This window comes from Lissotriton helveticus, chromosome 10, assembly GCF_964261635.1.
Source record: "Lissotriton helveticus chromosome 10, aLisHel1.1, whole genome shotgun sequence".
NCBI lineage: Eukaryota > Metazoa > Chordata > Amphibia > Caudata > Salamandridae > Lissotriton > Lissotriton helveticus.
Window position 1 is genome coordinate 296,921,798 of NC_136071.1, and position 15,231 is coordinate 296,937,028.

At 42.5% G+C, this 15,231-nt stretch overlaps 1 protein-coding gene across 1 annotated transcript in view; it reads right to left on the reverse strand.

The window, feature by feature from the left end:
- Positions 1-15,231, reverse strand: part of LOC144784001 (uncharacterized) — a 1,599,281-nt gene that overhangs the window by 1,272,770 nt on the left and 311,280 nt on the right. Inside the window, exon 7 of the mRNA XM_078662713.1 lies at positions 2,546-2,659. Coding sequence (XP_078518839.1) covers positions 2,546-2,659 — 114 coding nt within the window. The remainder of the gene's footprint in view (positions 1-2,545; positions 2,660-15,231) is intronic.

A 15,231-nucleotide genomic window follows, 5' to 3' on the forward strand; every position in this document is an offset into this window, starting at 1 on the left:
TGGCTGCATGGGTTGGTGAGTAGGTACATGTGTATGTATACAGGTTATTAGATGTTTTTCTTAGTATAAGTATGAGTGTTTGTATGGTTTGGTGGAGGTATTACTTAGCACATAGATGCATGAATGACTGACTCTCTCTTTGTATGTGTTTTGAAGACAGCATATGTGCAGGACTGTATGGGTGGATGACTGTGTATATGTGTGTGTTACTGAGTGAATGAGTGTCTCACTAGTTTCTTTATCAGTAACTACATATGTTTTAATCTAGTGTATGTGAATATTGATGTATATAAGTGAGTATATCTGAGAGTAAGAGAGTAAGAGTTCCTATTTAAATTAGTATGTGTTTCTATAAGTGATTGTTTAAGAGAGTAAGTATGTGTAAGTTTCCTTAGAAGTAAAGTGGTAGTGTGTGTATATCTGTATATGCAAATAAATGGATGTTGAATAGTTAATTTGCATGTGTGAGTATGTGTGTGAGTAACTTTTGGATGACTGTCGGTGTGTAACAGGATGTATAGGTGTATCACTACATATGATGAGTCAGTATATGTATGAGTGACTATATTGAACTGTTGGTGAATGAGTGCATGTGTATATAGATGGTGGAATTATTGAATTGGTTGTTGTAAGTGGTATGGCTATCTCTATTTTTTTGTAAATTTTAGTTTCTATTTTTGAATATTTGTTTCAAGGGTTACATTACAGTGAAAGGAGGTCTGTCACTCTGTCACAAGGATGGTGTCATCAGTGATGTCATGAGTGATGTCACTGACCATGTCATGAGTGATGTAATATGTGGCGTCATCAGCAGTGCATTGCACGCGCAAGTTATAGTGAGTCCAACTAACTATAACGTGGGAATTTCAATGGTTTTATGCGAGTAAAATTTCCAGCTAACTATAACTGGTGTAAAACCTATGTTTTTTTCAGTGAATATATATATATATAAGCTAAAGCTTAAAAGTGACATTATAGTTAGGTGAGATAATAAGTTTTGATTTTGTTTAAAAAACATAAACCTTTGAAATTGACTGAATAAAACAAAAATGTAATTGATGTCTTAGGTAAAAATCTCAGGACATCATGTTTTGAACTCAGACACAGAAATTCAACAGTAGTACTTAGCAGAAGGAACTATAACTTTGGCCCGCCATGTACTGCGTATGACCTTATATATTAATTTACTCATGACATGTCTATGACATCATTTATGACATTACGCATGACATCTGAAATGACATCAATGATGACTAAGTCCTGAGTCCTGTAATGGATGCTGCAACATTTTCTAAGATATTGCAGCCAGGCAATCAGAGCCTTGCAAGGCTCCCACGGGAGAAAGATGGCCCTAGGGTAGAAAATCACCCTGGGTCAATCAGAAGGCTCTATTATTTTAAATTAGGTTAAAGGGATTCTTGCGAGAGTCCCTCAGACCCAACCTTTCATATATACAAATATGTTAGAGACCTAATATCTCAAAAAGTACTGACTAAATTTACACCAAATCATAAAAGCCTGCTTTCAGGACCAAGTTCTAGGTTCCTGCGAAATCTGCTTTCATTCCGTTCAGTAGTAGTTGCAGTAGTGGCTCTTAAAATAGTCCATGGAAAATGAATGGGGATTTTGTGTTTTGGGCCCACCTTTATTCTCTGCCCTCTCTTGAGAAATCACCCCAAAACTTTCCATGCACAAACTAGGTAAAAAGGGAAACCTTTTGAAAAGTTTTATGGAGATTCATCAAATGATGCCAAAGTTATTAGTAAGACAAAAAGACATTTCCTATGAAAAGAACGTTTCCGTAGGAAATTGATGTTTTGGTTTGCTAAAAACTGTGTCGCTGTTTGGCAAATCATTCCCATAAAAAGTCTCATCCATCTCACTGAAGGATTGAAAATAAATGTGTGGTCTGGCGATAATTGGATGGGCAGATAACCGATGCAAACTCTATAGCCTGTTACTAATTCAGAAACAGTGGGTAAAGAATTATAACATTTGATGTGCCTTAGAAGATAACACTTCCTTTCACATAATCATCTTGAATGTAGAGCTTAGCTATGGAGTCAGTAGCCTTACACCGCTTCCCACCTACATATTCTCAACCATCGCGCAGTTTGTCAGATTATGAAGCATTTTTGGAGGACTATGTTGTTTCATGAAAGATATGCTGGTTTGAAGAATAATTTAGACTGTATTAATGATAGAGAAGAGACATGCCCAATGGCTTTTTATAGATAACGGCTTGAAGCCATATTTGTATTTTAAGGTAGTTTTACAATCATGCTTAATTAATATGTTGACTGGCATTGACATATTTCATATCTAATGTGTTTTTGTATTTGGCTTTTATGACAAGATGTCCAATAAAGCATGTTTGACTGACTGACTGAGAAGAAACATGTGCAGACTTGACCATTCATTGTACATAGAAGCATCTCAAGTACAGATTCATAACAGTGAGATGCATGGGTTTATGTAAAGCAATATAACACTATTATATTTAGTAAGATTCATTTAAAATATCAGATAAGACTGATGTGCATACCACTTTCTGGTCTGCTGGTTCTTCAGAATTTTTGCAAGTTTGCGGAGGGGAATCCAATTTGTTATTACCAGTTATTTTAGATGAAGGACACAGGGTCAGTTCTTCTTCAAGTGGCTGAAGGATAGTAAAAAAAACAAAAAAATATAAATGCTCAAACATTGGAGTTTATTTCTTGCAATTGTTATACAATACTATCATTATCACAAATTCATTTTAAAGTGAAGTAAGTACACATGTAAGTCAGTATCTGAGCAACCTTACAGCGCATTATGTCGATATAATATATATGGGAAAAAGTAATCCCTTCTGTTCATTCTGAATCGCTGAGGAGTTCAGACCATTACAGAGGAAAGAGGCTGAAGGCTGATTTCCTTTATAAGGTCATGGAACTCAGAAGTAACTTGTAATATCTTTTTAATGCTAACGCAGGACAAAAGGTATTGTATTTCTTATAATGCATGGTCACACCATCACTCTTTCCACTAACCTCTTCAAGGTTTGTGGTCTTGTCATATGAAATAAATAGTATAGTTACAGACTAAAAAGAACAAAAGCGGAATCTGTAGTGTGAAATCAAACACATCAAATCAGTAATATGTTTAAAAGCTATATGAGAATCATTTTAAATTCCATCAGACTAAAAAAGAGCTGTTGCACAGAATGTTGCTCGGAATGAGTAGTAACTTGCAGAGATACTTTCTTTTATGTAATAAATAATGTGCAAAGCATAAACATTTTTCTAAACATCTCCTTTCTGCAGATGGCTCTTCATTTAAAACAAAAAGGCCAGAAAAATGAAAGAGCCATCCTCTGGTTTCATTGTATAGATTGTAGCTAATTGTTTTCTGTGACCTGATTGTCACCTTGGCTGCTGGCTTTGGCAGGAAGCATTGTGACTTAGTAAGTTATTATATTTGAGCACCCATGGTATTTCTTTATTGACAAGGGGCTGTTCTGTCATCATAAAGAAATTATAAGCAGCTTTTATAAAAGGATTGGCGACATACTTGTTTAATAAATAAAAGTAAAAAGGTAATATTTGTTCTGGGCCTGCATGCCAAACATAAAAATAATTTAAATATTGCAGTACACTCTGCTCCCAAGGACTGGCAAGGATATGTTTTGTTGTCTGTAAGCTCCCGCAGTCATATGTAAAAACATTCTTGTCTGTAAAGTGCTGGAGGAAGTGTGGCGGCTCAGGTGCACTTGTATCTTTACCCTGGCACTGTCACAAACTAAACTGGTACAGGGAAGAAGTCCTAGAGGATATATATTTGATGTTCAACAACTTTCTTGTACCAAACTTGAGATCCAAAGAGCTGCCTTGCCCACAATATGTCTAAGAGTCCTACAAATCACTGAACAACAAAAGACTATAGTGATCACCCAAATGAATTGTGATTCACAATCGAACCAAGAAATATGGGGGCTGCATACAAGTAGGGATTCCAGGATTGTCCTTTCATCCAAAGAAAGCCATGTTTCCGGCACGGGGATTTGCAGCAAGAACAAATGGAGTGAGGGCATTCCTTTCCAATGTTAACATTTTGTTGTTTGCTATATCACCCTGCTGAATGGTGGTTTAACGTGGTAGTATGCGTCGGAATAGAATGTGATCATTATACCATTCTTATCTTTAGAGTTACTCCCATTAAGCTATTCATCTAGAGGCCAGACTAGTGGCATATTAAATGAGCAGATAAGTATCTCTGTAATGTTCTAGAGCTGAGAAGGCCATATTACCCAAAAGTCTGATCTATAAGTTCACACATACAACTAATACAGACTACAAAACTCAATGACAAGAGGTTATTCCACAGGTGAAATTTGGGAACAAACCCTTCAGTGACTTTATCTTTAGATAATTTATCAGATCAGAGAAAGGATGCACAAAGCACTGTCCAGCCTTATGTGGGCTCACAATTGCCAGATATGTTGCCAGCTCAAGAAAATGATTCACAAACTTTCCTTTCAAATTGTTTGGATTTAAATGTTCTGCATGACCCACACAGGGAAGACTAACGCTGTGACATGAAATCCTTTCCACTGTTAACAGCATAGTCTCTTCTCTTATTTTTGAATCAAAAGAAATGGCAACACAGGTAGATCTGTTGCAAATGAGATTTATATACATTCCATAAACACTAAAATCCTGTTAATACCCCTAAATAATACTGATCCCTAAATCCAAATAACTCTTTCTAACCCCTATACACTACCGATCTCTTAAACCCACAAAACCTTAAAAACCGTATGCACTACATGACACAACTCAACAAATTATATATATATATATATATATATATATATATATATATATATATATATATATATATATATATATATATATATATATATATATATATATATATATATATATATATATATATCCAACACTAAAGGTAGCCCCCAAATGAGAAAAGCCAGCCGGCAGCTTCGTAATTCAATTTATTGACGGAATTCATGCAAGCAGGCATCTGAACAAACACCAGCCTCAGCAGTCCATAAAATCACCAGACGCGTTTCGGGAAGTCAATCCCTTCTTCTGTGGTAGCCTGTTAACAGAAAGACGGCATTTCGTGCACTTTTATTTCAATGTTCCTGCCCCAGTGGGCGTGGCCACTCCCCTGGCCTTCTGGATCTCGTAGTGCATGACCAAAATAAAACTCTAGTGAGTCCGTCTGAATGTTAACAAAATTAAGGCAACTTTTAAACCCAGGTGGGCAGAAGCAAAGTCTCGTAACAGATGCCTGTTCTGCTCTGTAGAAAACGTCATGAACGCTGCCTCCTGTTTGTCAGATAACACCAACCTGGCGCCATCTCAGGTCCACGAGTTTGTGGAGGGCTTCTCTCGCGGCTTGGACTCAGCCGCTACAAATCCAACACTAAAGGTAGCCCCCAAATGAGAAAAGCCAGCCGGCAGCTTCGTAATTCAATTTATTGACGGAATTCATGCAAGCAGGCATCTGAACAAACACCAGCCTCAGCAGTCCATAAAATCACCAGACGCGTTTCGGGAAAACAATCCCTTCTTCTGTGGTAGCCTGTTAACAGAAAGACGGCATTTAGTGCACTTTTATTTCAATGTTCCTGCCCCAGTGGGCGTGGCCACTCCCCTGGCCTTCTGGATCTCGTAGTGCATGACCAAAATAAAACTCTAGTGAGTCCGTCTGAATGTTAACAAAATTAAGGCAACTTTTAAACCCAGGTGGGCAGAAGCAAAGTCTCGTAACAGATGCCTGTTCTGCTTTGTAGAAAACGTCATGAACGCTGCCTCCTGTTTGTCAGATAACACCAACCTGGCGCCATCTCAGGTCCACGAGTTTGTGGAGGGCTTCTCTCGCGGCTTGGACTCAGCCGCTACAAATCCAACACTAAAGGTAGCCCCCAAATGAGAAAAGCCAGCCGGCAGCTTCGTAATTCAATTTATTGACGGAATTCATGCAAGCAGGCATCTGAACAAACACCAGCCTCAGCAGTCCATAAAATCACCAGACGCGTTTCGGGAAGTCAATCCCTTCTTCTGTGGTAGCCTGTTAACAGAAAGATGGCATTTCGTGCACTTTTATTTCAATGTTCCTGCCCCAGTGGGCGTGGCCACTCCCCTGGCCTTCTGGATCTCGTAGTGCATGACCAAAATAAAACACTAGTGAGTCCGTCTGAATGTTAACAAAATTAAGGCAACTTTTAAACCCAGGTGGGCAGAAGCAAAGTCTCGTAACAGATGCCTGTTCTGCTTTGTAGAAAACGTCATGAACGCTGCCTCCTGTTTGTCAGATAACACCAACCTGGCGCCATCTCAGGTCCACGAGTTTGTGGAGGGCTTCTCTCGCGGCTTGGACTCAGCCGCTACAAATCCAACACTAAAGGTAGCCCCCAAATGAGAAAAGCCAGCCGGCAGCTTCGTAATTCAATTTATTGACGGAATTCATGCAAGCAGGCATCTGAACAAACACCAGCCTCAGCAGTCCATAAAATCACCAGACGCGTTTCGGGAAGTCAATCCCTTCTTCTGTGGTAGCCTGTTAACAGAAAGACGGCATTTCGTGCACTTTTATTTCAATGTTCCTGCCCCAGTGGGCGTGGCCACTCCCCTGGCCTTCTGGATCTCGTAGTGCATGACCAAAATAAAACTCTAGTGAGTCCGTCTGAATGTTAACAAAATTAAGGCAACTTTTAAACCCAGGTGGGCAGAAGCAAAGTCTCGTAACAGATGCCTGTTCTGCTTTGTAGAAAACGTCATGAACGCTGCCTCCTGTTTGTCAGATAACACCAACCTGGCGCCATCTCAGGTCCACGAGTTTGTGGAGGGCTTCTCTCGCGGCTTGGACTCAGCCGCTACAAATCCAACACTAAAGGTAGCCCCCAAATGAGAAAAGCCAGCCGGCAGCTTCGTAATTCAATTTATTGACGGAATTCATGCAAGCAGGCATCTGAACAAACACCAGCCTCAGCAGTCCATAAAATCACCAGACGCGTTTCGGGAAGTCAATCCCTTCTTCTGTGGTAGCCTGTTAACAGAAAGATGGCATTTCGTGCACTTTTATTTCAATGTTCCTGCCCCAGTGGGCGTGGCCACTCCCCTGGCCTTCTGGATCTCGTAGTGCATGACCAAAATAAAACTCTAGTGAGTCCGTCTGAATGTTAACAAAATTAAGGCAACTTTTAAACCCAGGTGGGCAGAAGCAAAGTCTCGTAACAGATGCCTGTTCTGCTTTGTAGAAAACGTCATGAACGCTGCCTCCTGTTTGTCAGATAACACCAACCTGGCGCCATCTCAGGTCCACGAGTTTGTGGAGGGCTTCTCTCGCGGCTTGGACTCAGCCGCTACAAATCCAACACTAAAGGTAGCCCCCAAATGAGAAAAGCCAGCCGGCAGCTTCGTAATTCAATTTATTGACGGAATTCATGCAAGCAGGCATCTGAACAAACACCAGCCTCAGCAGTCCATAAAATCACCAGACGCGTTTCGGGAAGTCAATCCCTTCTTCTGTGGTAGCCTGTTAACAGAAAGACGGCATTTCGTGCACTTTTATTTCAATGTTCCTGCCCCAGTGGGCGTGGCCACTCCCCTGGCCTTCTGGATCTCGTAGTGCATGACCAAAATAAAACTCTAGTGAGTCCGTCTGAATGTTAACAAAATTAAGGCAACTTTTAAACCCAGGTGGGCAGAAGCAAAGTCTCGTAACAGATGCCTGTTCTGCTTTGTAGAAAACGTCATGAACGCTGCCTCCTGTTTGTCAGATAACACCAACCTGGCGCCATCTCAGGTCCACGAGTTTGTGGAGGGCTTCTCTCGCGGCTTGGACTCAGCCGCTACAAATCCAACACTAAAGGTAGCCCCCAAATGAGAAAAGCCAGCCGGCAGCTTCGTAATTCAATTTATTGACGGAATTCATGCAAGCAGGCATCTGAACAAACACCAGCCTCAGCAGTCCATAAAATCACCAGACGCGTTTCGGGAAGTCAATCCCTTCTTCTGTGGTAGCCTGTTAACAGAAAGACGGCATTTTGTGCACTTTTATTTCAATGTTCCTGCCCCAGTGGGCGTGGCCACTCCCCTGGCCTTCTGGATCTCGTAGTGCATGACCAAAATAAAACTCTAGTGAGTCCGTCTGAATGTTAACAAAATTAAGGCAACTTTTAAACCCAGGTGGGCAGAAGCAAAGTCTCGTAACAGATGCCTGTTCTGCTTTGTAGAAAACGTCATGAACGCTGCCTCCTGTTTGTCAGATAACACCAACCTGGCGCCATCTCATTTGGGGGCTACCTTTAGTGTTGGATTTGTAGCGGCTGAGTCCAAGCCGCGAGAGAAGCCCTCCACAAACTCGTGGACCTGAGATGGCGCCAGGTTGGTGTTATCTGACAAACAGGAGGCAGCGTTCATGACGTTTTCTACAAAGCAGAACAGGCATCTGTTACGAGACTTTGCTTCTGCCCACCTGGGTTTAAAAGTTGCCTTAATTTTGTTAACATTCAGACGGACTCACTAGAGTTTTATTTTGGTCATGCACTACGAGATCCAGAAGGCCAGGGGAGTGGCCACGCCCACTGGGGCAGGAACATTGAAATAAAAGTGCACGAAATGCCGTCTTTCTGTTAACAGGCTACCACAGAAGAAGGGATTGACTTCCCGAAACGCGTCTGGTGATTTTATGGACTGCTGAGGCTGGTGTTTGTTCAGATGCCTGCTTGCATGAATTCCGTCAATAAATTGAATTACGAAGCTGCCGGCTGGCTTTTCTCATTTGGGGGCTACCTTTAGTGTTGGATTTGTAGCGGCTGAGTCCAAGCCGCGAGAGAAGCCCTCCACAAACTCGTGGACCTGAGATGGCGCCAGGTTGGTGTTATCTGACAAACAGGAGGCAGCGTTCATGACGTTTTCTACAAAGCAGAACAGGCATCTGTTACGAGACTTTGCTTCTGCCCACCTGGGTTTAAAAGTTGCCTTAATTTTGTTAACATTCAGACGGACTCACTAGAGTTTTATTTTGGTCATGCACTACGAGATCCAGAAGGCCAGGGGAGTGGCCACGCCCACTGGGGCAGGAACATTGAAATAAAAGTGCACGAAATGCCGTCTTTCTGTTAACAGGCTACCACAGAAGAAGGGATTGACTTCCCGAAACGCGTCTGATGATTTTATGGACTGCTGAGGCTGGTGTTTGTTCAGATGCCTGCTTGCATGAATTCCGTCAATAAATTGAATTACGAAGCTGCCGGCTGGCTTTTCTCATTTGGGGGCTACCTTTAGTGTTGGATTTGTAGCGGCTGAGTCCAAGCCGCGAGAGAAGCCCTCCACAAACTCGTGGACCTGAGATGGCGCCAGGTTGGTGTTATCTGACAAACAGGAGGCAGCGTTCATGACGTTTTCTACAAAGCAGAACAGGCATCTGTTACGAGACTTTGCTTCTGCCCACCTGGGTTTAAAAGTTGCCTTAATTTTGTTAACATTCAGACGGACTCACTAGAGTTTTTTTTTGGTCATGCACTACGAGATCCAGAAGGCCAGGGGAGTGGCCACGCCCACTGGGGCAGGAACATTGAAATAAAAGTGCACGAAATGCCGTCTTTCTGTTAACAGGCTACCACAGAAGAAGGGATTGACTTCCCGAAACGCGTCTGGTGATTTTATGGACTGCTGAGGCTGGTGTTTGTTCAGATGCCTGCTTGCATGAATTCCGTCAATAAATTGAATTACGAAGCTGCCGGCTGGCTTTTCTCATTTGGGGGCTACCTTTAGTGTTGGATTTGTAGCGGCTGAGTCCAAGCCGCGAGAGAAGCCCTCCACAAACTCGTGGACCTGAGATGGCGCCAGGTTGGTGTTATCTGACAAACAGGAGGCAGCGTTCATGACGTTTTCTACAAAGCAGAACAGGCATCTGTTACGAGACTTTGCTTCTGCCCACCTGGGTTTAAAAGTTGCCTTAATTTTGTTAACATTCAGACGGACTCACTAGAGTTTTATTTTGGTCATGCACTACGAGATCCAGAAGGCCAGGGGAGTGGCCACGCCCACTGGGGCAGGAACATTGAAATAAAAGTGCACGAAATGCCGTCTTTCTGTTAACAGGCTACCACAGAAGAAGGGATTGACTTCCCGAAACGCGTCTGGTGATTTTATGGACTGCTGAGGCTGGTGTTTGTTCAGATGCCTGCTTGCATGAATTCCGTCAATAAATTGAATTACGAAGCTGCCGGCTGGCTTTTCTCATTTGGGGGCTACCTTTAGTGTTGGATTTGTAGCGGCTGAGTCCAAGCCGCGAGAGAAGCCCTCCACAAACTCGTGGACCTGAGATGGCGCCAGGTTGGTGTTATCTGACAAACAGGAGGCAGCGTTCATGATGTTTTCTACAAAGCAGAACAGGCATCTGTTACGAGACTTTGCTTCTGCCCACCTGGGTTTAAAAGTTGCCTTAATTTTGTTAACATTCAGACGGACTCACTAGTGTTTTATTTTGGTCATGCACTACGAGATCCAGAAGGCCAGGGGAGTGGCCACGCCCACTGGGGCAGGAACATTGAAATAAAAGTGCACGAAATGCCGTCTTTCTGTTAACAGGCTACCACAGAAGAAGGGATTGACTTCCCGAAACGCGTCTGGTGATTTTATGGACTGCTGAGGCTGGTGTTTGTTCAGATGCCTGCTTGCATGAATTCCGTCAATAAATTGAATTACGAAGCTGCCGGCTGGCTTTTCTCATTTGGGGGCTACCTTTAGTGTTGGATTTGTAGCGGCTGAGTCCAAGCCGCGAGAGAAGCCCTCCACAAACTCGTGGACCTGAGATGGCGCCAGGTTGGTGTTATCTGACAAACAGGAGGCAGCGTTCATGACGTTTTCTACAAAGCAGAACAGGCATCTGTTACGAGACTTTGCTTCTGCCCACCTGGGTTTAAAAGTTGCCTTAATTTTGTTAACATTCAGACGGACTCACTAGAGTTTTATTTTGGTCATGCACTACGAGATCCAGAAGGCCAGGGGAGTGGCCACGCCCACTGGGGCAGGAACATTGAAATAAAAGTGCACGAAATGCCGTCTTTCTGTTAACAGGCTACCACAGAAGAAGGGATTGACTTCCCGAAACGCGTCTGGTGATTTTATGGACTGCTGAGGCTGGTGTTTGTTCAGATGCCTGCTTGCATGAATTCCGTCAATAAATTGAATTACGAAGCTGCCGGCTGGCTTTTCTCATTTGGGGGCTACCTTTAGTGTTGGATTTGTAGCGGCTGAGTCCAAGCCGCGAGAGAAGCCCTCCACAAACTCGTGGACCTGAGATGGCGCCAGGTTGGTGTTATCTGACAAACAGGAGGCAGCGTTCATGACGTTTTCTACAAAGCAGAACAGGCATCTGTTACGAGACTTTGCTTCTGCCCACCTGGGTTTAAAAGTTGCCTTAATTTTGTTAACATTCAGACGGACTCACTAGAGTTTTATTTTGGTCATGCACTACGAGATCCAGAAGGCCAGGGGAGTGGCCACGCCCACTGGGGCAGGAACATTGAAATAAAAGTGCACGAAATGCCGTCTTTCTGTTAACAGGCTACCACAGAAGAAGGGATTGACTTCCCGAAACGCGTCTGGTGATTTTATGGACTGCTGAGGCTGGTGTTTGTTCAGATGCCTGCTTGCATGAATTCCGTCAATAAATTGAATTACGAAGCTGCCGGCTGGCTTTTCTCATTTGGGGGCTACCTTTAGTGTTGGATTTGTAGCGGCTGAGTCCAAGCCGCGAGAGAAGCCCTCCACAAACTCGTGGACCTGAGATGGCGCCAGGTTGGTGTTATCTGACAAACAGGAGGCAGCGTTCATGACGTTTTCTACAAAGCAGAACAGGCATCTGTTACGAGACTTTGCTTCTGCCCACCTGGGTTTAAAAGTTGCCTTAATTTTGTTAACATTCAGACGGACTCACTAGAGTTTTATTTTGGTCATGCACTACGAGATCCAGAAGGCCAGGGGAGTGGCCACGCCCACTGGGGCAGGAACATTGAAATAAAAGTGCATGAAATGCCGTCTTTCTGTTAACAGGCTACCACAGAAGAAGGGATTGACTTCCCGAAACGCGTCTGGTGATTTTATGGACTGCTGAGGCTGGTGTTTGTTCAGATGCCTGCTTGCATGAATTCCGTCAATAAATTGAATTACGAAGCTGCCGGCTGGCTTTTCTCATTTGGGGGCTACCTTTAGTGTTGGATATATATATATATATATATATATATCCACAGAAAACACCTCCGACTGGGGAGCCCCCGGCCCTGCAGGGCGGCCTCTTCAAACCTGGCACGGAGAGTCCCGGCAATTCCACAACAATGAAGCACCAAACAAGAGGCTCACTTCAGTAAATAGAAAAGCCTTTTATCAAGCTTTTCCGCACAGCATTTCTATATATATATTGGTCAAAACACTTTGCAAAAACAGTTTTAGGAGACAAACAGAGCCAACATCAAATGCGATCTTCATTCTTCGTTTATTCTTAACGCACAGCAGCCATGACGCGTTTCAGCCGACACCGGGGCCTTGTTCACACAGTTTTACAGTATCTATGTCACTGGCCCATACATACCATGTGCTTGACTGGCAGCGAAGACAGACTTGCATTTCTTTCATGCTGCTTAACTTTTCATTAAATTTAAGAGTTTGTCCTAACGAGTTAAAAAATCACTCGCGAGTGTTAGAGGGATTATTTGATACAAAGTAAATTAACTGTGAAAGTGTTGCGCTTTCAACCATTCCCACTGTCGTTTTATTCTCTACTGGGTTGCCGCGCTGATACCATTACAAATTAGACTAGTGTCCTTGTTTCTTCAGGGAGATGAGTTTTCCAAGCAGAGTGGTGGTACAAAAAATACTTTATAGGACATAAATATTTTCAGGAAAGTGTCTGAACATTACCATATCCTAAGTTGCAGTGCATCACTGTGACATAACAGTTGTTAAAAAGGCAAGTGCCAATAACAACACACAACTTTTTTGTTACAAATCCTCCTGTCATCACACAATTTATGGCAACTGCCTGAATAATAACCATTGCCCAATTGCTACAAGATATATGCCAGCTTTACAAGGAGTCATTTCGATCACATTTGGTTTCAGAAATTAATTAAGCCAATTCATGTTTACAGTCAAATGCTTCCTTTCCTTCTTGTTTCTCTCTCTTTTCTGTTTTGTTTCGAGCTTTTACCCACTGCACAGTATAAATTCACAGGCATGAATGAAATTCTTCATCATAATTTAGCCCTTGGGATATGCTCTATCCACATTGGTTATGGCTCCCATGTGCTGTAAGATCCTCTAATGTACTTGTAACATAGTACTGCCTATGTACTGAAAAATTGCAGGTACAAGTCAGGACATATTCTCCAAATTCTGTCTTGCAGTTGTAAGCATCTCTAATCTCTCTTCTCCCTACTGCTGAAGGGAGTGGAGAATACTGTTGTGTTTTTGCCAATACTGCAGGCTCTACATTTGCTGCATCTTTTGAACCAAGGGGGAGGTTTTAACCATCCTTGGTCCTTATCACTCTCTGGGCTTGCCTTGACCACAGCATCTCTCAGCGAGGGTGCCCTGCGAAATGTGAGTGGGGGGGGGGGGTAATTGGGTAGCTGTTGCCCAATCACTGGATCAGTCTTAAGGATATGCCAGTTTTTATTGAGCAGATCACTAAATTCCTTATTCTGGTGCGTATATGTTACTAGAAAACGCGTTAGAGGCTCAACTTTCTCTTTTTTGACTTTACTTTTAAAAAATAGAAGTTCCTTTGTTTCTTTTTGTTCGCCGTGTCTCTTGCTGCTACAATGGATGCTTCACTAAAGCCTCTCTCATGGAATCTTTTGCTCATTTCCTGCTGACATTTAGCTAGCTCCTTGGGTGTACTACAATTTCTCTTTAGGAAAAACTATGCTTAGTGTGGATAGGATGAAAGCCTGAGGCGTGCAACATAGGATTGCCCGGCGTTGACTTCTTAAATAGTCTGGTTTCTAGCTTGCCTGCCTCTACATACACCTCTACATCTAGGAATGATACCGGTTGTGTGCTGATGGTATGCGTGAACTTTAGGTTTAAATTGGTACAGTTTAGACAATTTACAAAGATTCTGCAGATTCCATTGTTCCCTTTCAGATTACAAATAAATTGTCGATTAATCTGGTCCACAAAATGATGTTATTTTTCCAATTGAAAGCATATTCCTTGCAGAGCACCTGCACCTCCCACCAGCCTAAGTGTAAGTAAGCATAGCTGGGGCGAAGCAGGTGCCCATCACAGTCCTTCTCTTCTGTTGGTATAGAATTCCATCAAACAAGAAGAAATTGTCTTCCAAGCCATCTTCTTGCCATCTTCAACAGCATCTGAGTGTGTCTCCATAGGCTGACAGGTCTGTCACTCAGGTAGAATTCCAACACCCTCAGACCATCGTTATGGGTGATTCTTGTGTATAGGGTAGTGATATCTAGTGCAATTAAAACATAGTCCTGCTCCATTGGTATGTCATTTACCATTTTGAGAAAGTCACTGCTATCTCTTACGTACAATGGAAGCTTTTCAACATAAGGTTTAAGAAAAAAGTCAATGTATTTGGGCGCAGTTCTTCATCATGTTTCCATTGGCCACAATGATTGGGCGACCAGGTGGGCAGGATATGTTTTTATGCACCTTCGGGATTAGGTATAGCACAGGTGTTCTTGGGGTTTCATTCCGTAAAAACGTATATTCATCACGAGAGAGCAGTTTATCACCAAACCATTGTTCCATATCCATAGTAAAATCAGATAGCGCTTTGGCCATTGTTTCCTGCTTCCATTTTCTGATTGAGTTGATTACGTGCCTCATGCAGGTACATTTCCATGGGCCACAGAACCATGTTGCCACCTTTATCTGAGTTACATGCCACAACCTATTTGTTGTTTCTGAGTTTGGTCACTAATTTGTGGTACTTCTACTCCTTTGCTGTGCGTTTCATGTTTTTCACATTAATTTCCTTGTTTATAATCTTGAGACCATCAATAAAATAATTTGTGGAATGTGTCAATGTAGTGCTGGTTATAGTGGCAGGTGGTTGATCTAAATGTGTCATGGCACTTCATTGTCTGTTGTCTGTAGTGTGAATTTTTAGTAGATTTACTTTTATGATATACTTGAATGCATCAATCAGTGCTTGGGGGTAGTTCATGGTGTTTTCAGGGTAAAA